Source organism: Colossoma macropomum, unplaced genomic scaffold (genome assembly GCF_904425465.1).
Source record: "Colossoma macropomum unplaced genomic scaffold, Colossoma_macropomum, whole genome shotgun sequence".
In the NCBI taxonomy this organism is placed as follows: Eukaryota; Metazoa; Chordata; class Actinopteri; order Characiformes; family Serrasalmidae; genus Colossoma; species Colossoma macropomum.
Window position 1 is genome coordinate 51,422,217 of NW_023494789.1, and position 26,278 is coordinate 51,448,494.

At 40.2% G+C, this 26,278-nt stretch overlaps 1 protein-coding gene across 1 annotated transcript in view; it reads right to left on the bottom strand.

The window, feature by feature from the left end:
- ptprt (protein tyrosine phosphatase receptor type T) overlaps positions 1-26,278 on the bottom strand; it is a 464,808-nt gene that overhangs the window by 90,458 nt on the left and 348,072 nt on the right. Inside the window, exons 17-19 of the mRNA XM_036571590.1 lie at positions 21,995-22,072; positions 21,851-21,886; positions 6,725-6,912 (exon numbers count right to left, since the gene is read on the bottom strand). Of these exons, the coding sequence (XP_036427483.1) occupies positions 6,725-6,912; positions 21,851-21,886; positions 21,995-22,072 (302 nt within the window). The remainder of the gene's footprint in view (positions 1-6,724; positions 6,913-21,850; positions 21,887-21,994; positions 22,073-26,278) is intronic.

The following is a 26,278-nucleotide window of genomic DNA, read 5'->3' on the forward strand; positions in this document are numbered from 1 at the left end:
TAAACGGCTTCAGGACCTCATATAATATGTAATACAAAACAGAAATAACATGAGAAAAACACTAAACACAACAAATTTTGCAAGCTCTGTGTAGATGATTCTACTGAACTGGTTCTGAATCAGAGCTGAAACACATTTGGGACTTTTAACTAATCTTGAATTTTTGCTTTGAGTGACTCTAAATTATGATAATTTTATTAAAACTTTAGTAGTAAAGTTACCTTTACTAAGTTAAAAGTAACCACCCAAAGTAGCAGCAACTGCAGCCAAACGCTTGGATATTATAAAGCACATTTTAAACGAAACAATAGCCATATCGCCCCCTACACGTCCTGTAGTGTATTACAGTCTGTCAGAGTGACTGTGTGGATCATATGAACATTATAGAGGCTTTTAAATGAAACAGTAGAAGCCATATCGCCCCCTACACTTCCTGTAGTGTATTACAGTCTGTCAGAGTGACTGTGTGGATCATATGAACATTATAGAGGCTTTTAAATGAAACAGTAGAAGCCATATCGCCCCCTACACTTCCTGTAGAGTATTACAGTCTGTCAGAATGACTGTGTGGATCATATGAACATTATAGAGGCTTTTTAAATGAAACAGTAGAAGCCATATCGCCCCCTACACTTCCTGTAGTGTATTACAGTCTGTCAGAGTGACTGTGTGGATCATATGAACATTATAGAGGCTTTTTAAATGAAACAATAGAAGCCATATCGCCCCCTACACTTCCTGTAGTGTATTACAGTCTGTCAGAGTGACTGTGTGGATCATATGAACATTATAGAGCTTTTTAAATGAAACAATAGAAGCCATATCGCCCCCTACACTTTCTGTAGTGTATTACAGTCTGTCAGAGTGACTGTGTGGATCATATGAACATTATAGAGCTTTTTAAATGAAACAATAGAAGCCATATCGCCCCCTACACTTTCTGTAGTGTATTACAGTCTGTCAGAGTGACTGTGTGGATCATATGAACATTATAGAGCTTTTTAAATGAAACAGTAGAAGCCATATCGCCCCCTACACTTCCTGTAGTGTATTACAGTCTGTCAGAATGACTGTGTGGATCATATGAACATTATAGAGCTTTTTAAATGAAACAATAGAAGCCATATCGCCCCCTACACTTTCTGTAGTGTATTACAGTCTGTCAGAGTGACTGACTGTATTACGATTATGGGATAAAGTGTAATAATTGCATGTTTTTTTTTTCCGTAATTGACATTGGTGTTCACTAATTGACTTTAGTTAAAACTGAACACTGAATAACATTGAACTGAACTGAATAACAGCCACCAGATTCACTTGACTATAGAAATACTTTCTCTTGCAGGATCAAATCAGGAGTTTGCGGATCAGGCTGGCGAATGTCGCCCTCGAGCACACTTTCTCCGACCTTGTATCGCCCCTCGCTTACCCTACGAATTTGAAAGCACGTCCTCAGAAGGGCCACATCTCAGCTTCATCCAGAGACAGAAGAGAGGAAAAAAGAGCTTTCAGCACTGCCTCTCGTTTTAAAAGACAAAAGACAAACTCGCCGAAGTGGGGACGTCCTTTGAGCGAGATGACCTTCATTAATCTGAATAGGCAAAAGGGGCCTTTGTTTGCACTACAAATAGAGGCAAAAAAATATGTTTTTCAGCGCGCATATGGGCACGGCGGAAAGGTACTCGCCTTCCTGTGAATAGCAAAGCAGCAGTTGGCAGTAGAGCGAGGCGAGGAGGCTGGGGACGAACTAGCATAAAACATCAGGGGTGAAAGATAATTAGCCGTGGTGTCGGGCGAGCGAGCTACCGCAGGATCCGTGTGTGGACTTTTCAAGAGTTACTTGACCTTTGTCACATGACCTTCTCTCCATAAAATCTCTCACAGCGCTCTTACTGATGCTCAGTAATGCGCATTTTAATGAACTGCGCATTTTAATTAACTCTTTCTTCATCTCCCTTAAAAATATAAACAACCTGTTTTCTCTCTCTCTCATCGCAAAACCGTACAATAATTAACATTTCTCTCAAAACATAACATTTAATTAAAGCTCACTCATAAGGGGGAAAAAAAGTTAAGCCACAAAAAGCTGTCTTGCCTTATTTTGTCTCCGGTGTCTTATTGAATTATTAATATTAACTTATTTATATTTTTTTGTCTGTTTGTTTTTAGATTAGGTCCCATGAATATTTGATAAACAAAGCACCCAGCATGTTTAATGCTAAGATAAAGATTCAAGAACAGCTCCCAGCTTTCAGTCCAAAGTAAATACAGCTGAATAATGTGCTCAGGTATATTCGAGGAGTGCACCGGCGGAGTGGGCATTAACCCCTGAAATCCCAGGCTTATTACACACGAAGGCTTTTTATTCAGTAACACACTCTGTAAAACAGCCTGTTATGTCCCAGATTCATACCACCATGCTGAATTTGAACAGACTAGCCTGTCTACCGGACTCATTTACTGACCAATTACAATCAGCGAACCAGGTTTATATGTGCAGTCCTGTATTAATATGCAGGGGTTTATATATTGCGGCTGTCAGAAGAAAACCTCATATCTCTGAAATGGTAACTTTACAAGAGAAGGAAAAAACATACTTTACTTTTAATGTAAGTCAACGGAACCAGAATTTTTTTCCAAGTAATTTTGGGCCGTTTCTTTTGGTCCATTCATCATGAAATTTACAGACAATGTAAAGGAAAACAGGCATTTTCAAATTATGTCAAAAACTGAAAATCAGCAAAATGGAAATATAAGGTTTTTTCCAACAACCGTGATATATTAGCCACAATGCATTGGAATCACAATTGAAATATGTTTCCACTATTGAGTTTAAAGGCTCTTTGTATACCGTGATCCTCATATGTTTCATATCTAAATGCTCCGTTATCTTCATCACTACTTTCCAAAACCGCTGCAGCAGCTTCAGCAGCTGTAAACTCTCTGCACGCCATTTCACATAAGTCTCTCCGATGTGGACTGAATGAAGAATGAAGGGTTTCCGGCGTGATGGTCAGTCCTTAGTGATCTCCTGAGTGTCCATTGGTCAGTTTCACACAGACTGTAGACGGACACACCAATCCACCAGCTCCACACGGTGAGAGGCAGATGACGTGTATCTCAGCCCCTCTTCATAGGCTCATAACTCCGGATGTGAGTCTCGTATGATCTCATGATAAGATGGAATGGAAAGGGCGACTCTACAGATTCAGGAAGTGTTTGAACTGGATTTCTGAGCTGGATCATCACAAAGATACAGACACAGATACAATGAATTTCATGAGTTCATGCATGGGCGAGTCTGTGGACCCCAGAGGGTTATTAAAGCACCAAGACTTGTGCAAAAGCTGTGTCTCCTTTAACTCTACAATATGAAGATGGACAGCAAAAAAGCAATGAAGCAAGATTTGAGTGAAACACTCCAAACTATCAGATCAGCATTAAATGTCAGCATCAAAGATTTCTCTGTAAAGCCAGTCTGGAGTTCTCAGAAGTGATTTTATTAACGTGACCCTGAGAGTATCATACTGATGGAAACTCTACTTATTTGGCAACATTTTGCATTATTGGCTTGAATTTAAACCTCCCGACAGGCTGAGAAGACTTGCTGCATATTACCCTCAAATGCAAACCCAACACAAACACAAAAGTTCAACTGATATCAGTTCCATTCCCAACTGTTTCCACTTCGACTGTACTTTTTTGGTGTCATTTTTTTTATTCTGCTCTGAAGTTTTGGAAGCAAATGAATGCAGTTGTGAGGAGTAGCTCCTTCAACTTAGGAGTGCAGCAAAAATGAAAAGCATCTGGTCCTTTAAGGACCACAAAACAGTTGTTCATGCTTTATTTCCTCTCGTATTGACTATTGCAACTTGCTGTACTTGGGAATCTGTCAGTCAAAGCTTGTCACGTCTTCAGCTGGTCCAAAATGCAGCCGTGAGGCTCCTGAATGGTACCATGAAAAGGGAGAGCATCACCCCTGTACTTGCATCACTGCACTGCCTACCAGTAAAATATAGAATTGAGTTTTATTATTAATTTTTAAAGCTTACGCATGGCTTCGCTCTGACCTCCTCTGCAGTCCTCTAACCAGTTGCTCTTAGCCACTTCACGCTGAGGCTCAAAGGTAACTGGGCCTTTTCTGTTATCTGTAGCTGCCCCAAGACTCTGGAACAGTCTTCAGCTTTTCATAAAGGAATCCCCCACAACAGACGTTTAAGTCAAATTTAAAACCCCATTATTTTCTTTTCATAGTCTTTTTAATGACTTTGCATTCAGTATCTGTTCTGTCTTGGTTTGTTCTGTCTTGCCAGTGTAGCTTTTCTATTTTATTGTTTTTTATTTGTGTCCCGCCCTCCGCTGTGCCTGCTTCCAAAGACTCAACCTCCCGGAATTTCCTAGGAGATCACATGACTATTACACCACCACCATTAGCCAATCTCTGTTTACCATCATCTGAGCACTGATATGCCTCGCCTGTTCCTCGTAATGGTTGTTTGGTATAGACAGTATATAAGCCTGGGCTTTAGTTTAGCTATTTGTGAGGTGTTGCTTCTTTTATAGAGCTACTAAGTGTTTCTTCCTGTGGTCTTTGTTTTCTTGTGTATTGGACTCTCAGTTTGTCCCAGTTCAGGGGCTGCATCCTTCGAAGGATGCGGTCTACCGAGGCGGGTCCTTCAAAGGCTGCTTAGACCTGCAAAGGCTGAACCGAAATGAGATGGTCTGCTCTACGGTGGGTTTTCTGTTTGTGTCACAGCACCGCTGTTCCCACCACGATACATCACTCTTGTCAAGTTCTTTCAAAGTTCTTTACAGACAGAGCCAGAAACTTTGAAATTAGTTGTTTGTTTTTTCATTTATTAGAGCTGGAGATTGTTACCCTTGTATCGTTAGCTATTCGCCTCAGTTTAAACCCAATAGTTAAATTTATATATCTCTTCAGCCGCCGTTCGCTCCTCTGCTGATGCCGCCATGTTCTCAAATCCTCACCGGCACACAAATGAACCTCGGGATATGTTGGCTGGCGAAGGATGCACTCGTTGGATCCTTCGTTGCCATGGAAAAGAAGGACAAATTTCTCGGCCGCATATGAAGGAGCCTTCAAAATGGGACAGTCTAGTCGCACCGCTGTGACTCAATCAGCCTTCAAATGCAGCTTCCGAAGGACGCGGCCCCTGAATTGGGACACACTGTCTGTGTTTGAATATTCGACTTCACCTTTTTGTTTAGCCCCTTTGGATCTGGCTTGCCTGTTCTGTTATTGTTAAGTTTGTCTCCTTCTGTTTTTACATCATTCTAGATTTGACCTGTTTAATGACCACAAGTATCCATCACATTCCAAAAGGCTAAGACTCAAATTTCTGATTTTACCTGGAAGCGTCTGGCCAGTTTTTGTATGCATGTTATCTTCCTTGTTGAATGTATTGTGTAGTTCTGATTGGTTAGTAATGGTCATTTTAATTGATGTTATTGTGCAGCACTTTGGCCGACACTTTTTGTCTTTTAAATATGCTAAAGAAATAAAGGTGACTTGACTTTCTGAGAAGTCTTTCGTTTCTGTAAAATCTCACGGATTTGAATGTTCTGAACTCTGGAGATGTGCAGGCTTTATGGATCCAGTCCACCTCTCCTCGGACCATTTTCTGGAGGCTGCATCTAAAGTGTCCACACATCTTTTCATCTTTTTTGTGGTCATTCTGGTCTGTTTTGCTATTTTGCTCTTGGCCCCCAGCCACCTGCAGGGCTGTATCTGCAGTAACGGTGATGAGACGAGCTCCATCAGAGCACAGAGTTACAGTTCGCCTACCAACATGGAGACGTGATCTTCTTAATGATGCAATTGAATACTATGAATAGATGTTTCAACTAGTCAAATTTAAAAACCCATTATTTTCTCAAGCATTCAAGTCTTTCTAATGACTACGCATTCCGTATCTGTTCTGTCTTGCCAGTGTAGCTCTTCTGTTTTATTTTTGTTGTTTTTTTATTGATTTGTTTTTGTATGCATGTTATTTTCCTCAACGAATGTATTGTGTAGTTTTGATTTGTTAGTAATGGTCATTTTAATTGATGTTATTGTGCAGCACTTTGGCCAACACTTGTCTTAAATGCGCTAAAGAAATAAAGGTGACAACTTTCTGAGAAGTCCCTGTTAGCCTCTGTAAAATCTCAGAGATTTGAATGTTCTGAACTCTGGAGATGTGCAGGCTTTATGGATCCAGTCCACCTCTCCTCGTACCATTTTCTGGAGGGTGCATCTAAAGTGTCCACATATCTTTTCATCTTTTTTGTGGTCATTCTGGTCTGTTTTGTTGGTGTTTATCCACCTGCAGGGCTGTATCTGCAGTAACGGTGATGAGACGAGCTCCATCAGAGCACAGAGTTACAGTTCGCCTACCAACATGGAGACGTGATCTTCTTAATGATGCAATAGAATACCATGATTAGATGTTTCGACTAGTCAAATTTAAAAACCCATTATTTTCTCAGGCATTCGAGTTTTTTTAATGACTATGCATTCCGTATCTGTTCTGTCTTGCCAGTGTAGCTCTTCTGTTTTATTTCATTGTTTTCATTTGATTTGTTTTTGTATGCATGTTATTTTCCTCGTTGAATGTATTGTGTAGTTCTGATTGGTTAGTAATGGTTATTTTAATTGATGCAACACTTGCTGTCTTTTAAATGTGCTATAGACAAAAGGTGGCGACTTTTGAGAAGCCCTTACCTCATACTCCTCTTTAAACCCATAGCCCTGGCCACACTTCATCTGGGTGATATGCTGCAGAAGGTCAGCCACACGGATGGCTGGCTGGAACTGGCCTGCCTGGTAGGACATCTCCACTGACTCACACCCTCCATACGGATACGTCTGAATGGTCAGCGACGGCTGGGACATCTCGCTGTGACTGCCATCTACAGAAAAGAGATCAGGCATGTGTTAGCGTGGATCTGCTCCACACCCAGAATCAGCCTCGTACTTTTCTCAAACTGCACCGTGTTCGGAGATCGTCCACTGAAAATCTCTTTCAGCTTTGACTGCTGTCCAAAAAAACATCCCAAAGAGATCTAAAGTGCAGCAGACCCACCACGGCACAGCCAGCTTCGTCCATCTGCTGTTCAGCATTTGCAGACTCCTCTTTGGAACTCACAGTGAGAAGTTAAGCTCACTACACGCTTGGTTTGCTCTGGAAGCTGCTACCACACAGAGCTCTGGGAAGCTTCTTCCATTCATGGGTGATCATCTGCTCAGAACCCGGATTCACGCCGCTTCAGATTTAGAGGCCTTGCTGTGCAGAAAGCAGATCGACCCATACTGAGTGCTGCCCTCTATTACAGTCCTTGAGTTTTACATGCAATGTTATTGATGTAAAATCTTTAAAAAATAAGTTTTCTTTGGGGAATATTCTGCCTCACAGCACCCTGCATGTACCTCTGCATTCAATAGAGTTTAAAGATATGTTTTAGGCCAAAATCTATCATAAAACAGTGTCTCAGACATCATGCAGTGAATTCATAACCATTTCATATCATAACTTTCTGTGTGGGAGCTTTTAGTGGTGGGAAATGGAGCGTTTCACATCAAGCCACTTAATTAACCGCTTAATTATGCAGACGTGTTAAAAAAAAAAGGTCGAATTCTAATTTGGGTTCTAGGAATTAACTGGATATGTGTGAGGTACAAACTCTAAAGTGCTGTGTTTTGTGTAAAATTATAGTGCACTATTAGAAATAAAGGGTCTGTTCAGGGACATTTTTCGCTCATCAAGGTACAAACAGTGTAAACGTTCCCTCAAAGCTCCAACAGTGGTTTTAAGGTCTGATTGTGAACCTTAAATAAGTTTTTCCAGGTGAAAAGTTCGTATTTGTACCTTTCATAACCGAATGTTTTAAAACAGAACAGTAAAATAAAGTCCTGGAGACGAGACGGGGTGTGTGGAGTCAGTACAGCTTAGAACATATCATTTCAGTGGATTATGGTTCAGTTATGTTCCCTGAAAAAAGGTACTGAGATGGACCCTTGAGGGTTCCACCCCAGTGACAGTTTAGCACCTTTATTTCTGAGAGTGAATGTAACCACTGAAGTATACTGAAACAGATTTGAGCTATTAAGCTGATAAAGGGCATAAAATATATCAATATTGCATAATTATTTGAAATTTGAAAGACACTACATTTCACTGTAATGTCACGTGTTTTACCCCTATTTTATTATACACTTCTATAATCTATGAATACCTCAGCCAGTTTGCACTGAAGCTCTGTAGTTACTGAATAATAAGCCTTAGTATATAATAAAATGGGATTTTAAGGGGTTGAACAGGAATGTAAATAGAAAGCAAATAATACGGACACAGTCGAATGACTGTGAGATTCATTAGTATGTTTTATGGCTCAGATTCAGCGTCAGTTCTGAGTAATAAACATGTACAAACTGTATAAGACTGTCTTCAACTGTTTTGTACAGCCTTTTTACACAATATACCCCTCCGCTACTTTTACTTTTCTCCACTTACTTTTATCCATCAATCTGAAGAAATTTCACCATGCAAAGAACCATTTAAGCATGCAAATAGTTTTATAGAACTCATGGTTCTAAACAGAACCATTGCCTTAAAGAACTATCTTTTTTATGTACAAAAAATAATAGGAAAAAAAAAAACAGAAAAACCCTTTTTAGTGCTATTGCACGCTTTTCAAAAAGGTCCTATACAGAAGAATCATTTCTTCATGAGGGCATTTTTGCATATATTCTCAACCAAATGCATTCTGCGCCTTTAAAGGCACTTGCATACGACATGATATCCACATAATATATATATATATATATATATATATATATATATATATATATATATATATATATATACATATATATATATATATATATGTTCAGAACAATCTCGGTTCTCTCTACAATGAGGCTCTTTTGACTCAGAGTGCTATGTACAGAGATGATTCAGCCCTAAAGCTGAAAATTTGAATTTAACATTTCTTGTGAAAACATAGCTTTACTCATGTGGACGAATTGTTTTGATGCTTGAAATTGGTTTATCAAAGTCTCAGGATCACAATAGTAGCTGAATATATGAATAAAACAGCAGATGAATGTTCTCCACAGGGTTCCGGCGTGATGGTCAGTCCGTGACTTCCTGAGTATCCATTGGTCAGTTTCACACAGAATGTAGACGGACACACCAATCCACCAGTTCCACACGGTGAGAGGCAGATGACATGTATCTCAGCCCCTCTTCATAGGCTCATAACTCCGGATGTGAGTCTCGTATGATCTCGTGATGAGATGGAATGGAAAGGACAACTCTACAGATTCAGGAAGTGTTTGAACTGGATTTCTGAGCGGGATCATCACAAAGATATTAATAATAACTCAGAAAACCATCTAATTTGACGCGCCGGCGCGCTCGTCGACCCCAGAGAGTTAATCAGCTTCGGAAAGTCATTTCACACTCACGGTGATTCAGGCCATCTATATATTTCACAGCAACACATCCTCAGCGATGACTCCGCACGAGCGCTATAGGAGTCAGAGGGTTACAGAAGCGGCGGCGGCCGCATGGTGCATTACATTAGCGCATCTTGTTTGCCAATTTGCAACCCTCAGTCGCAACAAGGATGGAAACCCTAATTAGCATTTAGCATCCTGACAAGGGCCTGCTGGATTTGTGAACTTTCAGACGACATTCTTACTCATTAGCCGCGTCTGTCATTTTCCCACAGCTTCATTTGCTCATAATTATCCATGGGAGAGTGACAGGAGCGAGCGAGAGAGGGAGAAGGAGAGCAGGAGAGGAGAACCGGTTCCTCCGATGCACGCATTTAGATTGGGAGGTCACGGTGGCTCTGCTTTTCAGTGTCGGTTTATACAGAAGGAAGAGACTGGAGGAGTTTGAGGGCATGAGGGTCACCAGACACAAACAGAGGTGGAGGACAGAGATAGAGGAACCCTAGAGACTCCAAAGTGCCTCTCAATCTACCCCGCCCCTCCACTCTCCCTCTCTCCTCTCCACCCTTCGCTATCACTTCTTCCTTAATTCATTATTCATGCCTTTTTTAGTCTCGGTAGCAGGAGGCAGATCTCAAAGTGGCAGCCCGGAGGGCGTATTATGTTGGCGAAATGAACACACGGCACACAAGCGCCCTGAGAAATATCGAGCGGTTAGCGTTCCAGGCCGGAGAAGAAGGTCAGCTTTGCGTTTAGTGGAGAACAGAAAGTATTCAAGTTAAGTTATCCTCTAACTAATCAGCCCTGAACTCGCTGTTTAGAACAACGACATGCTGACTGTAACTATATTCCGCCTGCTATACATCGTTTCTCAGAGTCACTTGTTCTCAGAAATAGGAGGAGGAGCGCGTGAACTACCTCGCTCGTTAGCTCCCAACTGTCTGAAGCACTGTACCGCACTAACGAGCCAATTAACTCCTCAAAGTCTCTGCTTCGTCAAAAGTTTAAGGACAATGTGCCACCAACACTTTCTAATACAGTCCCCTATACAGAACCATTTTCTTTACTAAAGAACCCTTGGGGAACTTTTTTTTCAGTGGACCATGAACACTCAAAAACCACTCGCATGCCTAAATGGTTCTTTGCATGGTGAAATGATTGATGGAGAATGTGTTGCATATGGTTCTAAACAGCACCTTTTTCAAAAGTTCTTCACACACTTTTAAAAAAGATGGTTCTTTAGTAAAGACAGTGGTTCTAAACAGATCCATGAACACCCAAAGAACTATTTGCATGCTTAAGTGACTGCATGGTGAAATGGTTCTTTAGGCTGATGGAGAAGGTGTTCTATGCGGTTCTTTACAGCACCTTTTTGAAAAAGGATTCTTCACACTCTCTTATAAAAGGATTCTTCAGTAAAGATAATGGTTCTATGAACCATGAACACTTAAAGAACCCTCTGCATGGGGAAATGGTTCTTCAGATAGATGGAGAATGTGCTGTGGATGGTTCTATGTAGAACTGTTTTGAAAAGGGTTCTACATAGCACCATTAAAGGTTCTTCTATTGTTACAAGCCTGACATTGTAAAAATAGAAGAACTCTTTTTGTTGCTATATATAATCCTTTTCAAAAAGGTTCTATATAGAACTGTAAACAACACATTCTCCATCAATCTGAAGAACCACGCAAAGGGTTCTTTAAGTGTTCATGGTTCTATTTAGGACCACTGTCTTTCCTACAGAACTGTGTTTTTTTAAGTTTAAAACTTACCTAGGAGTTAATCTCACACTAATCTAGTTTATCTAGAACTTTAGGGATTATAAAAGAATACATTATCCACCTTGTCTTGTTCCAAAACAGTTTAAAAGCTCAGAATAACTAAATTAACAATCAGTTTTATAAACAAAAAACATAGAATTAAACATAATAAACTGTTCACTAAAAGCTTTTTTGCTTTACTCAATATTTGAAGAACTCTATGAAACAAGAAATGAATAAGAAGGTAAATAATAAACTGTAATTATTACTTATTAGTTTTGAAAATTTACGTATTATGGACACATCTAACACTTTTTCATTTATATGTAAAGTTTTCTACTGTATAGATGATCTGAGATCTGTAAAGTTATTCAGGCCAAGCAAATTATTATTATTTTATACCTTTATCTGCAACAAAGTAGGTTTTACACTGTTTAAAAACCTTGAACTTGATCTGTAATTCCAAACTTTTGAACAGTAAGAAAGGCAAGTAAGACAAAAAAGAAAGGCTTTGTTAACAAAGAACACCTTTTAACTAATTAGCTTATTATATCTGAGTTAATGAGGTATAATTAGACTAATCATGCATCAGTGCTGGATGAATGTGACAATCGGTTCTTTGCATGGTGAAATGATTGATGGAGTATGTGTTGAATATGGTATTTGACTATGAATATGGTATTTTGAATATGTATTATGGTTCTATAAAGGAATCATTATCTTGGTTGGGATTATTATATATATTTCTATGTAAGAAAATTGGTTTTATGCTGTTGAAAACCTTGAACCTGATCAGTCATTCCAAACTTTTGAAGAGGAAGAAAGGCAAATAAGCCAAAAAAGGAAAGACTTTGTTAACAAAGAACACCTATTTACTAATTAACTTATTATATTCGAGTTAATTATGCATAATTAGATTAATCATGCATCAGTGCTGGCGGAATCTGACAAAACCCAGGGCTATGAAAACTGGTGAAATATGCCATTCCCATATTTCCCATATCAACCACCAAGGATTTCCAATGTGTACTGTATAACATTAACGCAGCGAGCGATGCAGCGAGAGATCGATATATAGGGAAGGAGAACCAGAGAGAAAAATCCAGCACTAATGTTCCAGGCCTTAAAAATAGTCCCAAATTGAAACGTTCTGCTCACAGGGATAATTTTCTCATTTCGGAGCTGCGGCGTTCTATAATAACCCTTCATCTGAGCGCAGCTCGTGCGTAAGCGTCGCGTGAGGTGCGTTCTAATGATTACCACTAAAATCGCATTAAGCTCAATTATTGGCACAGTTACATTATTGCGAAACAATGCGGCGCCTCGCCATTAACAATAATTACCCCGCCAGCTAAAATACAGGCGGCAGCTCCTTTCAAGATAATGACATTTTAAATTACTTTCAAATGTGCCATGTTACAGTGACTAAATATAACTTTAAGAGATCTCCGAGAGAAGTTGCACGTAGAATTAAAGGGATGAGAAAAGTGTGAGGTTTTAACTGGCGCTGGAAGAACCTGCAGCGTTCTAAATCACTCAGCAGTTTCACCCTGTAGTGCTTTTAATAATATCCTTTAACAACACAAATTACAGAAGTCATGTCCATAATCATGCTTCCTGTTCAATATTATTCAAATAAATTTCATTGATATAGCTCTTATGGGTGTCTCTAAAAGGGAAAGCAACAAAAAACAGGGGCTACCGCTGAGAAGAACCAAGACTCAACAGGAAAAGCTCCCAAAGAACAGGGAAAAGAACCATTAACAGGAACCAAGACTCAAAAGGAGAACCTCCATAAGAGTATGAGGAAGAACCACTGAGAGGAACCAAGACTCAAAAGGAGGAACGTTCAAAAAGCATGAGGAAGAACCACTGAGAGGAACCAAGACTCAAAAGGAGGAACGTTCAAAAAGCATGAGGAAGAACCACTGAGAGGAACCAAGACTCAAAAGGAAGGACATTCAAAAGGCATTAGGAAGAACCACTGAGAGGAACCAAGACTCAAAAGGAGAAACTTCCTAAAAGCATGAGGAAGAACCACTGAGAGGAACCAAGACTCAAAAGGAGAAACTCCCAAAAATCATTAAGGAAGAACCACTGAGAGGAACCAAGACTAGAGTACCCACGCACCTCTGAGTGACACCAAATAGTGGAGCCGGACTAAAAATTCCAGCACGTCTCTTAAAAGTGCAGTTCTCATAAAGAAAAACAGAACCTTGAATACGGTCTGCTCAGGTCGTCCTGGACTGAGGCTGGAGTTGGAGGACTGTCCTGTTTGCCTTTGGTGGTAAAAGGAGGCCGGGTGGTCCCATGGTGGGCTATCTGTTTCCACCCTGCAGAAAGCGATCAATCCTCCCATCAAACAGCCCTCCGCTCTTTCTGCTTCTGTCTGCTTTTTGGCAAATTATCCTTATGACTCTCGTTCTGCTGTTCTATTTACACGTAATGATGAATTACATATTTATGGCCAATTTAATTATGAACTTGAGTTACATAATATATGAGAACTGATTTACATTCTGTATTACAGTTTGTTTTGATGTCAAGCGGCGATGAAAGCAAGGCAGAAAAGCAAAGAATGAGCGTTTCTGTTCTTACCTAAGAACAAATCCCAAATAGAGAACATTGTTGAATGACAGAATTTTCGTGAAAACTGCGCAAGTGGGGTTTAAGAAGAATTTTTTTCTTAAGAACGGTTGGCAAACGAGGCCCAGTGTTTTTTACCACCACAACACATAAAATAACTTCAAATTCAATTTATGATAAAATATCTTCTCGTCTACTAACGAACACGACGCTAGTCTGGATTGAAAGTGTAGAATCTGCCAATTTCTCTGCCACAATGTGTGATGTCATGCCAGCTTTTGTCACATGCTAAATTTTGCTAAGTATACTACAGTTAGCCATCTTGAAATCAAAGACTGTCATATATCTGTCATGACAATTAAGTCTTAGAACCCTAGGATAATATGGTGGAACTGTTTTGGTATTGTGGTCAATTACAATTATAAAGTGTTTATTCATGTGAAACCCATATGCCATATGTTGTCATTGTAAGGCTACTCAGATATGTCATTGTTTGACATGCAAATGCTCAGAGAATTTTCATATCTTTGTTCAAAAATTCACAGAGTGCATAGCTTGTATATTTTTGCTCTGCAGATCCTGAAAAGAAGAATCAGCTCAGATACCTTTTCAGGCATTGTTTGTCTGGAGTGTCTGTGAGCTGAAAATGCGAGAATGTTGATGGTGATTCATTGTATTGCTTATACTGCCTGTCGGAAATATGGGATTTATAAGATGGATGCACATGAACGGCACCACAATTTCGCATTTACTAATGGGAAACTAGGATTTTTCAGTGACCCTGAGTTTCAGAGTTGGGGGCATGTCAACAAAAGTGCAATGATAGCTGCTGATAAACTGGCTGTATTTCCGTTATTCATCAGCCACAACCTTAACACTGCAGGACAAAACCATCCACACATGGAAACACAGGTATGAGCACATTATGTGAAACATCTAACTGCAGAAAAACATTAATATTCTCATAAGCAGCCTCTGCTCGTTTGAGTAACGCAAATTCATAGTTAACCAAAAACATTATTTCCAGTGTATACATCTAATTTCCAACCTAAACCACTTAAACACAAATTAAGCCATACTTACGAACTTCTACGTCGTAAGTAGGAACTTCCGAGGAGGACTTAAAGGCAGCTTTATTATTGAGCAAAAATAAATGATTAGCATAAGGCAGCCATGTTTGTTATTGATTTTCTGTCTTCTTGGATTCATGCTGAGTGCTAAAACTCTGACACACAGCAAGACAGGCTTTATTTTTAACTTCAAACTGAGTTGCATGTTTACTATCGTGGGTGATCTGATGTGTGAATCCCGTCTCCCTTTGTTTATGATATGAAGGCTAAAAGCAGAGGTATAATAGAACAGTGGCGAGTGGGTTTTTGGAGTGATTTTGGAGCTGGATTGCTGGCTGATGGATGGTCACAGGTGGATGAAATCACTCTGGTTAGTAAAGACAGAGTCCGCTGAGTGCTGTGATGTGTGAATCATGTCACTGGTTTAACCCTTTGTTGCAAAGGCTAAAAGCAGAGCACCAATATCAGGATTTTGGTTTGTTTTTCGAGCCAGATTACTCACTGATACTGATGTCATAGCTCAATGACGTAATGATAGTTAGTGAGGCCGGGTCTGCTGAGTGGTCTGATATGTTTTTCAAGTCTGTAGCTTAAACCGTTCTGAAGTTGTGAAGGCCAGAATGCAGCTATGCCTACAAAATGCATTAATTGTATTGAGACCCTGTTATATTTCTGGACATGACAGCGCATGACATCTGCCACGATGATGTTATGTAAATGTTATGTAGCCATGTTTTAAGCAAAGTGTAGGTTGTGCTAAGATGGCATAAGCTAGTTAGGAAGCTAATGTTAATGCTATTAGCATTAACGAGTCTGTAGACTTCTTTCAGAACTAACTTCAGGCTTTCATTATTTTTGGTCTGTTTTAACGCTCTGGTGTCCACAAACTCACCTGCTCATCATATTCTCTGTTTCTATATCTGTGTCTGTATCTTTGTGGTGATCCAGCTCAGAAATCCAGTTCAAACACTTCCTGAATCTGTAGAGTCGCCCTTTCCATTCCATCTTATCTCGAGATCATACGAGACTCACATCCGGAGTTATGAGCCTATGAAGAGGGGCTGAGATACACGTCATCTACCTCTCACCATGTGGAACTGGTGGATTGGTGTGTCCGTCTACATTCTGTGTGAAACTGACCAATGGACACTCAGGAAATCACTAAGGACTGACCATCACGCCGAAACCCTTCATTCTTCATTCAGTCCACATCGGAGACTCATGTGAAATGGCGTGCAGAGAGTTTACAGCTGCTGAAGCTGCTGCAGCGGTTTTGGAAAGTAGTGATGAAGATAACGGAGCGTTTAGATATGAAACATATGAGGATCATGATATATGAAGAGACTTTAGAGGAGAGTTTAAGAAGAGATGAACAAATCGAGACCCCAGAGGGTTAAACATTAGGATTATAAAAAGCTACAAATTCCTTTCTCCTGGAATAAAACGTATTTAAGGTACACAGTTGGACCTCAAAAACACATTTTTTTATATTGTTTGTACCTTGATGAACAAAGAATGTACCAGCACAGCACATTTTTTTCTGACAGTGTATAGTAAACAAATGCTGAACGTGCGGCCCTCCCTAAATCGTCTCTGCCGAGCTTTTAGCTGGAGGGAAAATGAATAAAGACAAATGTTTAGCAGCAAATAAACAGGAGGTGAGTGTTGACGCTGTGTGATAGGATGCGTAAGCTGTCTACACAGCTCTTCTGACAGCCAGAAAAGGAAAAAAATGAATACAAAAAGAAAAAATGGCTGTACTTTTACATCTCGGCATTAAAACGAACGACTTCGTTTTCTGTTTTTTCAGCTCACGCGGAATAAATCAATAAATCCTTGCACTGCATGACAGACAGGCATCTGCATTCCTCCACCTCTTTATTTTCTCTACCTTTCGCCATCCTTCCACCTTTTATCTCTCGATTTTTTCACATTACGCCTCTCTGTGGGCTCAGTAGGAGCGTGTCAGGCTGGGAACGAATAGGCCGAGCTAAATTATTGAGTGTGAAAGGGAATGATTATGGCATGTACCACAGCCAATTTACACGTCTCAGGGTACAAATTTACAGCTCAAATCAATAAATACCTCCAACTCTCGCTGAGTCGGCAGCAGCGCAGTCTCAACGACGTTGCTGTTTTTCTTCCGTCGATCCGGCCCTCTTTCAACTTTTTCTCACTCTCTTTTCTTTCTCATTTCTATTGTGAGCTTTGCTCTCTCTATTTTCTCTCTCAGGTTGGCTCTGGACGGTGGGTGGGGGTAAATGGACAGTGATTTACTCAGTCAACAGCTTCCTGATCTCCACTTCTTCCCGCACAGCGTGGCGCAGTCTCAGATGATTGACATCCCGCTCCACCAGCGCTGGCTTATGTATCAAACCCGGCTGAAAGGAGTGCTCTGGAACCCCCCGCTAAGATATATCTGGGTTTGGAGACTCCTGCTTCGGAGACTTTTTCAGTGGCGGCTTTTGAAATTGGGTTTTTTTCCCCGACTGGCTGAGATATAAATCGAAATCGTATTTCAAAACCTGACAAGTTGGCTCAAAGAGGAGCAGCTCACAGCAGCAGGAACGTGCACAATAGACACATCAAAGCTGGAAAAAAAGTGATTGATTGTCAGCAGTCTTAACAAATATAACCAAAGGCAGCCTCTGTGGCACCGAAGACGGCCAAATGGAATGACTCGGCACACAGAGCTGCTTCCGAGAGGTCAGAGCAGTTAACTTTAGCCTGTCCAGAACATTAAATAAACTCCAGGAATTCATTCAGTTCGGTTTTCGGGTGATCCGTGCTCTGTGACTCAAATTTCAAGTAATCTCAATTGAAACTGAACTGACCCTATCGCTGAAAGCTGGGTCCATCATTTCCCACTTGTCAGATTATCCTATCGGACTGTCTGTGAATGTGAAGCACCGGCTGCTAACGGGCTGCCCATCTCACTAAAACAAATCCAGCGCACATCAGTGTTTTCTGATCAGGATGCAACTAAAGAGCAGCGTCCGCTGTGCAAAACGTGCCTCGCAATATGCGCTCAGAATGTGTCTGAAATGAACACTCAGTTAACAAAGGCTAAAGCTAATCAAGTTAACTGCATTTAGGAGTGATTACGAACTACTAAAGGGCTCAGCAAAAAAAATAATGGAGCCAAATTCAGTAACGAAGAGTTCAGACTTAACAAGTTAAACTCCTCTTACAAGGATGTAATTCTGTTCCATCTCAACAAACAGAATTAAGCCCTACTGGAGCTGGATTAGTTAGATTAGTTAGATAAAGGATCTGTGTAATTTCTCCAAATTACCCCCAATAGCCCGGATCAAAACATCATCGCACGGACGTTTATATCAGGCACCACACTGCCGAACAATAACAACATGCTGTGCAGCTGAATGGCAAATATGTCCATAAAAAGAAGACACCGGACAACAGACATCTCATTTCAGTGTGTTATCACTATCGGTGAGCTGAAGGGGAATTTGGACTACTTAACCTATTTGTCCTAGCTAGGTATGTTCTCTCACTGGTCAACGAAGTACTTTTGTAAGTCACTCTGGATACGAGCGTCTGCTAAATGGTATAAATGTAAATGTGAATGTATATGTACATGCAAACACACTTAAATAATATGCTATAATTCAGAGTTCATGGTTCCATCGATGACGGCAAGCCGTCTTGTCCCAGATGCAGCAAAACAAACACAAACCATGATACTACCACCACCATGTTTCATAGATGGGATATGGTTTTTATGCTGGAATGCAGTGCTTTTCTTTTTTAACACTTCTCATTTAAACCAAAAAGATCTTGTTTGGTCTCATCTGTCTACAAAACATTGCTCCCATAGCCTTATTCCGGCTTGTGCATGTGATTTTTGGCAAACTGCAGACAGGCAGCAATGTTCTTTTTGGAGAGCAGCAGCTTCTCCTTGCAACCCTGCCATGAACACCACTGTTGTTTATTGTTCTCCTGATGGTGAACATTAACATCAGCCACTGTGATTCAGGCCTTTAGTTGCTTAGAATTAAATCTAATTATCTGCTAATCCTAAAGGTTCACATACTTTTGCTTCGTCAATAAATAAATGACCAAGTCTAATATTTTTGTGTCATTTGTTTAATTTGGTTCTCTTTATCTACTATTAGCACTTGTGTGAAAATCTGATGATGTTTTAGGTCAAATTTATGCAGAAATAAAGATAAAACATGTTCATAAACACACACACACACACACACACACACACATATATATATATATATATATATATATATATATCCCTGCTGTCGGAAGAAAACCTCGGATCTACACTTTTGTCGTTTTCCTGTTTTTGATATTACATAAAATTGGCTGCTAGTCTTTACACTGTGTCTAAGTAAAGTAATGTAAAGTAGGTAAAGTTACCATTTTGGACATACAAGGTTTCGTTCTGACAGCAGCGATATATATATATATATATTTATATTCTGTTGGTCTCTGACTTTTGCACAGTACTGTACACCTGCTTCGTATAAACCGCAGGGCAGTCAGCGTCCTCTCTGCACCTGAACCTACTTCAAAAGGCTGTTCGGTTTACTCGTGTACGTGTGTGAGTGACAGATCAAAAATAGAAACCCTTTTTCCTGCTTGCATTTCTTTACATAAGTACTAACCTTTGAGCTCGGCAGCGAAGTGGTCAGCCTGCCTTCGTCTGTAAATCTGTATGTGTCCACATATACATATGTATGTGTACGTTTGTTTAAGGCTGCAACAAGAAATGGACGTGACATTTCAATCTTTGTGATGTGAGGGGATGAAGCTGAGCACCTCCTCCCTGAACACCATCACAAAAATACATTATTCAAATCTGAGAATTAGCATTCAAAAGCTAAACGAGCACAGATATGATTTATTTTCTCAGCTTTAGCCTCGGACGTTCAGAGACGGGCCCGCGATCGGCTTCCGAGGCACGTCTGTCCCTCCACCCCGTCCCTCTCTCCGTCTCTCGAGCGTTACTTTCGCTCAGACTCAATGACACCCTGCTCATGGGTAATGACTAGCATTGTTTAGGTGAAGCTGCTACCAGCCTGTCAACCTCTCAAGGGTCTAGATCATCACACAGCACAAACCACATGTGTCAGAACCACCGGACTGAAGGTGGGGGCAGATGTTTGGAACAACAGCGGCCACGAACACAGACCTGACTGGAGAAATGAGGTGGAAACAGTGGTGGAAGTTTCCTTACAGCATATTTAACCCAACAGAAGTTCCACGCAGCGTTGCGTAGCATCATGGAGCAACATGTAGTCTCACGTAGCAGAGGCAGTACCAAGTGCAGCCATACCTGACAGAACATGTAGCAGTGAGAGCTCCAACAAACGTCAAAGTCAGGTTCATTCTCACACTCTAATCATACATTCTTAAGAAAAGCTGGTTCTTCAAGGGTTCACTAGTAAAGACCAGGGTTCTTTATAGAGCCATCACACTCAAAGAGCCCTTCAGTCTGATGGAGAATGGAGAATGGGCTGTGGATTGATGGACAATGTGTTGTAGATGGTTCTATATAGAACCTTATCGAAAAGGATTCAATAAAGCACCAAAAATGGGTTCCACTATTGTTACAAGTCAAAGAACGCTTTTTGGTACTATATAGAAACATACACTTTTATTAAGAAGGGTTCTTAACGTCCATATATGGCATTCTTTGATGGAGAATGTGCTGTAGATGGTTTTATTTAGAACTTTATTGAAAAGGGTTCCATATGGTGCCAAAATAGAACCCTTTTGGCTAAGAGTGGCTCTATATAGAACCTTTTTGGAAAGGGTTTTAAATAGCCCCAAAAAAGATTACGCTTTTTGTTACATCGCATTCTCCATCAATCTGAAGAACCATTTCACCACGCAAAGAACCGTTTAAGCATCCAAATGCTTCTTTGAGTGTTTGTGATTCTACACAGAACCATTGTCTTTACTAAAGAACCCTTGAGGAACCATCTTTTTGAAGAGTGCAGGAATTGAATGAATTAAACTTTGTATAGAGCCATATACAACACATTATCCAACAATCTGAATAAGGATTTCACCATGGAAAGAACCATTTAGGCATATATGGAACAGATGGTTCTAAACAGAACCATTCCCTTTACTAGAGAACCCTTGAGGAACCATATTTTTTAAGAGTGCAAGTTTGATTAAGTTTGGAGCTTTAATTTCATGAGAAATTGAGGAGAGAACGTTAAAAAAGTTAAACCAACTTAAACGTAATATCCATAACGCAAAAAGGTACTACTTTTTCTGGCGGAAGAACTTTACAGCACATTTTATACAGTGTTAGGGGATTTGTTGCTTTAGTTTTTAATTCTTTTTGCAGAACCATTGTATAAAAGCAGGTCGTGTGTTATGGTGAATAACCTCACAGCTGTGATGATGCTGCACTCACCTTGAGCTCGTACCTGGGACCGAATCACAGCCGTGATGTTATTTGTGATAACGCACTCCTATCCTGTTCTATTGCTTTAGAAATGTGCTGCTATCACAAAAAATATGATTTGGTCATCATAACTAACTGTTGTCTAATAATTTGCTGTTAACTATTGGAAACAATGCTGCTGCTAAATGACTCTAGTTGTACACTGACATTTTTTCCAGTTTAGCTCATCATATCAAGCTGAGAAATCATGCAGCAATTTTAAACTGCTTTGATGCTTTGTCACATGTTGATTTCAATTAAAGGCAAGCGTAATTCATTACGTATGTAACTATGTAACTAAAATGAAAATTATACAGCAAGTCAACAATAAAACCTCTCCACTTCTGCAGATTTAACCATGTTAGTCAATTCACCCAGCAGTTTTCTTTTAAAACTTTCTTCTGAAAGGCCATTGTCCACTCAGTGCCTGATTTTGAACTAGTTTACATGTAATGTTGGTGAATTACCATGGAAACTAGCCTAAAAACATTTCTGCTCCACTCATTTCCTCCATAGGAATTGATGAAGTGGTGCTTACCTATAGATGTGGTTGCAGGAACCGGGTCCTTGGACACTGTGAGGGTTTACAAAAGAAGGCAGAGAAAAAAAAAACATTAATCAATCTGCATTGTGCCAAAACATTCGGGGAAATAAAGGCGGTCACTGAAGGAGAGTTCGGTACCTGAGTAGTAAGAGTTGAGGAGCGATTTACTTTGCAGCGTCTTGCCCTGGACGGAGAAGGAGCAGGGAGACGAGGAGGCTGCAGGAGAAAGAACGACACAAAGATTGTTTATCAGCTGTGAGCATCTAAATGATCTTCAGACGCTCACAGATTAATAAAGAGTTCTGTAGTGAAGGCAATGGTTCTATTAAGATCCAACTGTTCTATATATATATAACCATTTGCATGCTTAAGTGGTTCTTAAGTGGTGCATGGTGACTTGGTTCTTCAGATTCACTGAGAATGTGTTGTGTGCAGTTCTATATAGAACCTTTTTGAAAAGCACCAAAGCACGGCTGTTACAAGCTTGACTATTGCAGAACCCAACAAAGAACCAAAATAAGAGCCATTTCACCAGGCAACCATTTAAGCATGCAGACGGTTCTTTGAGTGTTCATGGCTTAATATAAAATTACTGTCGTTACTAAAGAACTCTTGAAGAACCTTTTTTTTAAGTGTGTAGAACCGTGCAAAAGTCAGAGACCCCTCATTTATTTAATTAACTCCCAGTCAAAACAGCCATTAAAGTACATTATTCATTTTTCAGCAGAAAACATGTCTAATAGAAAATGACTGAATATGATATCCGTATTGAGTTTGTCCACTCTTTGCATGTATTAGTGATTGTGCAGTTCGCAACACGACTGTTACCTGACCGCACATTCTTCCTGTTCATATTCAATTATATACAATTACTGTTAGATGACCATTTGTTTTTCTCATAGGAGTGAATGGGGTGCAAAATGTCACATCTCATTTATGTCATTAGGAACATCCTATTAACCATGTGATGACCCACAGCAACCACCTAGCCACACCCTAGCAACCACCTGGGATGCCATAGCAACCACCCAGTAACACCCTAACAACCACCACCAACACCCTAGCAACCACCTGACCACCTGGGATGCCCTAGTATCCACCCAGTAACACCCTAACAACCAACGACAACACCCTAGCAACCACCTGGAAACTGCTTAAGCAGATGCACTTTTCTAGTTGCAGCTTCCATTCTGTTCAGGAGACTCACTTTCAGCTCCTCAAAGAATCTGCAGACACACCTCCAAAGTTCAGTCTTAGAAGCTGGTTGATCATTTTCTGAAGTAATCAAACACATTCAGTGGTGTTGAGGTCTGGACTCTGGGGTGGTCAGTCCATCGTTCAGCTTCTTTGTTTGATGTGTCCGTCTCCTTTTCTCAGTGAGGTTCTTCTTGACAGCTACACATCCTTTCAGACCCACAGCGCTGAGTCGTCTTCTCACAGTGGAAGGATGGACAGAAACACCTGTGGATGTTTTCAGATCGGAAGCAGCTTGATTTTCTCCTCTCTCTCAGAGATGAAAGCTTTAAGTGCTGCTTATCTGATGGGGGCAGTTTTGGGGTCGACCAGCTCTTCCAGGTCGTTGTTAGGAGCCACATTTTCTCTGTAGCTTTTAATCAGTTTTTGAAACTTCAGTTTTGGAAACTTCTGTTTTCCTTTGACTGTCTCCTTCTGTATGCAGTTAATATCGTATATCTAATCTCAGAAATTAATATGTTGTACTGAATGTCCATTTTGGCTGGAAATTGAATAAATGAAGGTCTCTGACTTCTGCACAGTACTACACACCTATGCACACATCTATTATGAACTACAGTATGGAAAACATTAGACAATGTGACAATAATGTAAAACAGTGGTACCACTGGATTTCTTGGGGTTAGTGATCAAACATGAGCTTCATTTAAAGGTTGGCACTGTGTTTAACTGAAAAAAGTGCTGCACAGCTGTAGACTGACTAAACTCCCCTCAACAGCCTCCTCTGTCACTCGAATCCACAAGGTGTATAATGAGAATGACAGGCTACAATCATAGAGGAGTTAAACCACTGACTGCATATGGATTATTCTACTGGGTCAGCTGAACTCAGCTCACACAGAAAAAAAAAATAAATAAAAATGAGGTATTCAGATCTCAGATATTTGCATGATTGTGTTCTGAACTAGTCAAACCCAAGGCCTTACTAGAGATAGTAATAAACTAAATATATACAAAATCATCACTTATAGGCTACTTTCTATTAGAAGGTGTCTGTCCCGAACCCTAACCTCTAAATTTAGACTTGTAAAAATAATATATATATTTTTTGTGTTGTTTTAAAAGATATTTTTGATTTCTTTTAAAGTTGAAAGATTTAGATTTATCGTCAGATAAGATATAAAAAAAAAACAAACAAAAAAACAAAAAACAGTGGCCCACGTTTTCATGTCACTAACAAATCACAAAAGAGTTTCAGTCTGTGGGCGGAGCCTGGTTTTAGCCACGCCCCTGCACTTTAGCGCAGGAAGTGAGGCTGCATCCCTGTCCCTCATGGCCACATGGTGAGCAGTCAGATCCCATTGTTTTGAAGTAAATGTGTCTGAAAATCAGTGTGGAACATTAAGAATCGTCATATTTTCTGCAGTTCAGAACTTTTTAGTGTTTTAATGAAAAATATGATGATTTTCTGTGTGAACAGCTGTTTAAAGCTGTGTTTGCTGGTCATGTTCTGGCTGAGTTTCTGAGCTCAAAATGAGCTAAAATTGTCACAGAAACAGTCACTACTGACACATTTGGTACAGTTTGGGTAGAGTAATGATTGTTATGGTAGAGAAAATTATCCAATCCAAATTTATTTCAATAAAATAAACATAATTAAGGGATAGGGTCACTCAGGGTGAAATGATTTTAACCAAAGGCACTAAAAACCATATAAACCTTGTTTGTTATGTCAGCTTATTATGCCATTATCTTTTTACTGGTTATTTGCTGGTGCATTTTGTCAGTTTCAACCTCACAAACCTCCAAAATATTAAATATTCTGATACAAACAGTATCGTGTATCATGAAACTGTATCGTGATGTTTTTTGCCATTTTGCCCACCCACAGCTAAAACTGATTCACACTTATAATGATGCACTTCTAGGCTATTTCAGTCAGCTAATTCCACATGATTCACTGATTTTAAGCACCGAAAACTGTATTTGATTGTTGACGAATATTTTCAGCACACGCAAATGTTCCTCCACCAGTGTTTATCTGACACACAGCTCACACAAACCCTCGGTATCTGCAAGACTGTGAATCAGCCGAAGCACCAAGCACGACCCACAGAGTCAAAACACACTGACTCATAAGGAAACTAAACCTGGCTCTTATTGACGTGTGCAGAGCCGTCGTCGTGTCCTGCTCTCCACTGAGACGCGCTCGCCCTCTGCTTCTGCAGCACTGGATCTGGGGTACTTTACATTTTAATGACCAACAGCACAATCTACACAGGACCTCTCCCTGCGCGACCCTCCGCGTCTGACGTGGGATGGTATATGCTAATGCTAAAGCGTGCGGCTCTCCGCTATCTGTTAAACAAAAACTGCTTCCGCAGCAAAAGCTCCAATCAGCGGGTCGGCCGGGTTCATCTGAGAGTGTGTGAGTGTTGAAACAGAGAACGATCTCGCTGCAGGTGTCTCTGTGTTCATTTAGATGGTAATAGCCTTCCAGTGCTGAAGTTGCGGGTTCTGCGCAACAATCAGGCATAAATCTGTATCTGACAGAAGTTCCAGCACATCTCAAACCACGACACGCTTACAAAACATGAAAATGCCGTGGCTGATAAGTCAGACTGGTGGGCTGTGCACATACTTAGCATTAAACTCTGAAAATCTGCGGTTTCCACTGCTCACTCACTGAATAACTCACTTTAAAGAACTTAAAAGGGAAATTCCACTGATTTTTTCAATTTCTGCATAATTAAATGACTAAGATATAAACAGAGTGGTTCAGAGTGGTTTGGTGTGAAACGCTCTGTTATAGAGAAACTTACTGAGTAAAGCTGTTCACAGTGGTGGTGATAGGAACCAGACGACCACCTCTAAAAGCTCCCTCACAGAAAGTTACTACATGAAATGGTTATGAATTCACTGCCTACTAAGGTTTCGAGGTAAAGACTGGCTTAAAATATACATTTTCCTAATCCGTTTATGGTGGAGGGATACATGCAGGGCGCTGTGAGGCAAAATAGTCCCCAAAGAAAACTTATGATTTCAGATTTTCCACTATTTTCCATCATCAACATTCCATATAAACTCAGAAGACTCGTGTAGGTTCACTGGTGGTTCTGGATAGTAAATAAAATGTCTATATTTGTGTTGTAGTCATGGCGACCCCTGGTTCCTATCACCACTGTAAAGACATCTGAACCACTTCACACCAAACCACTCTGAATGACT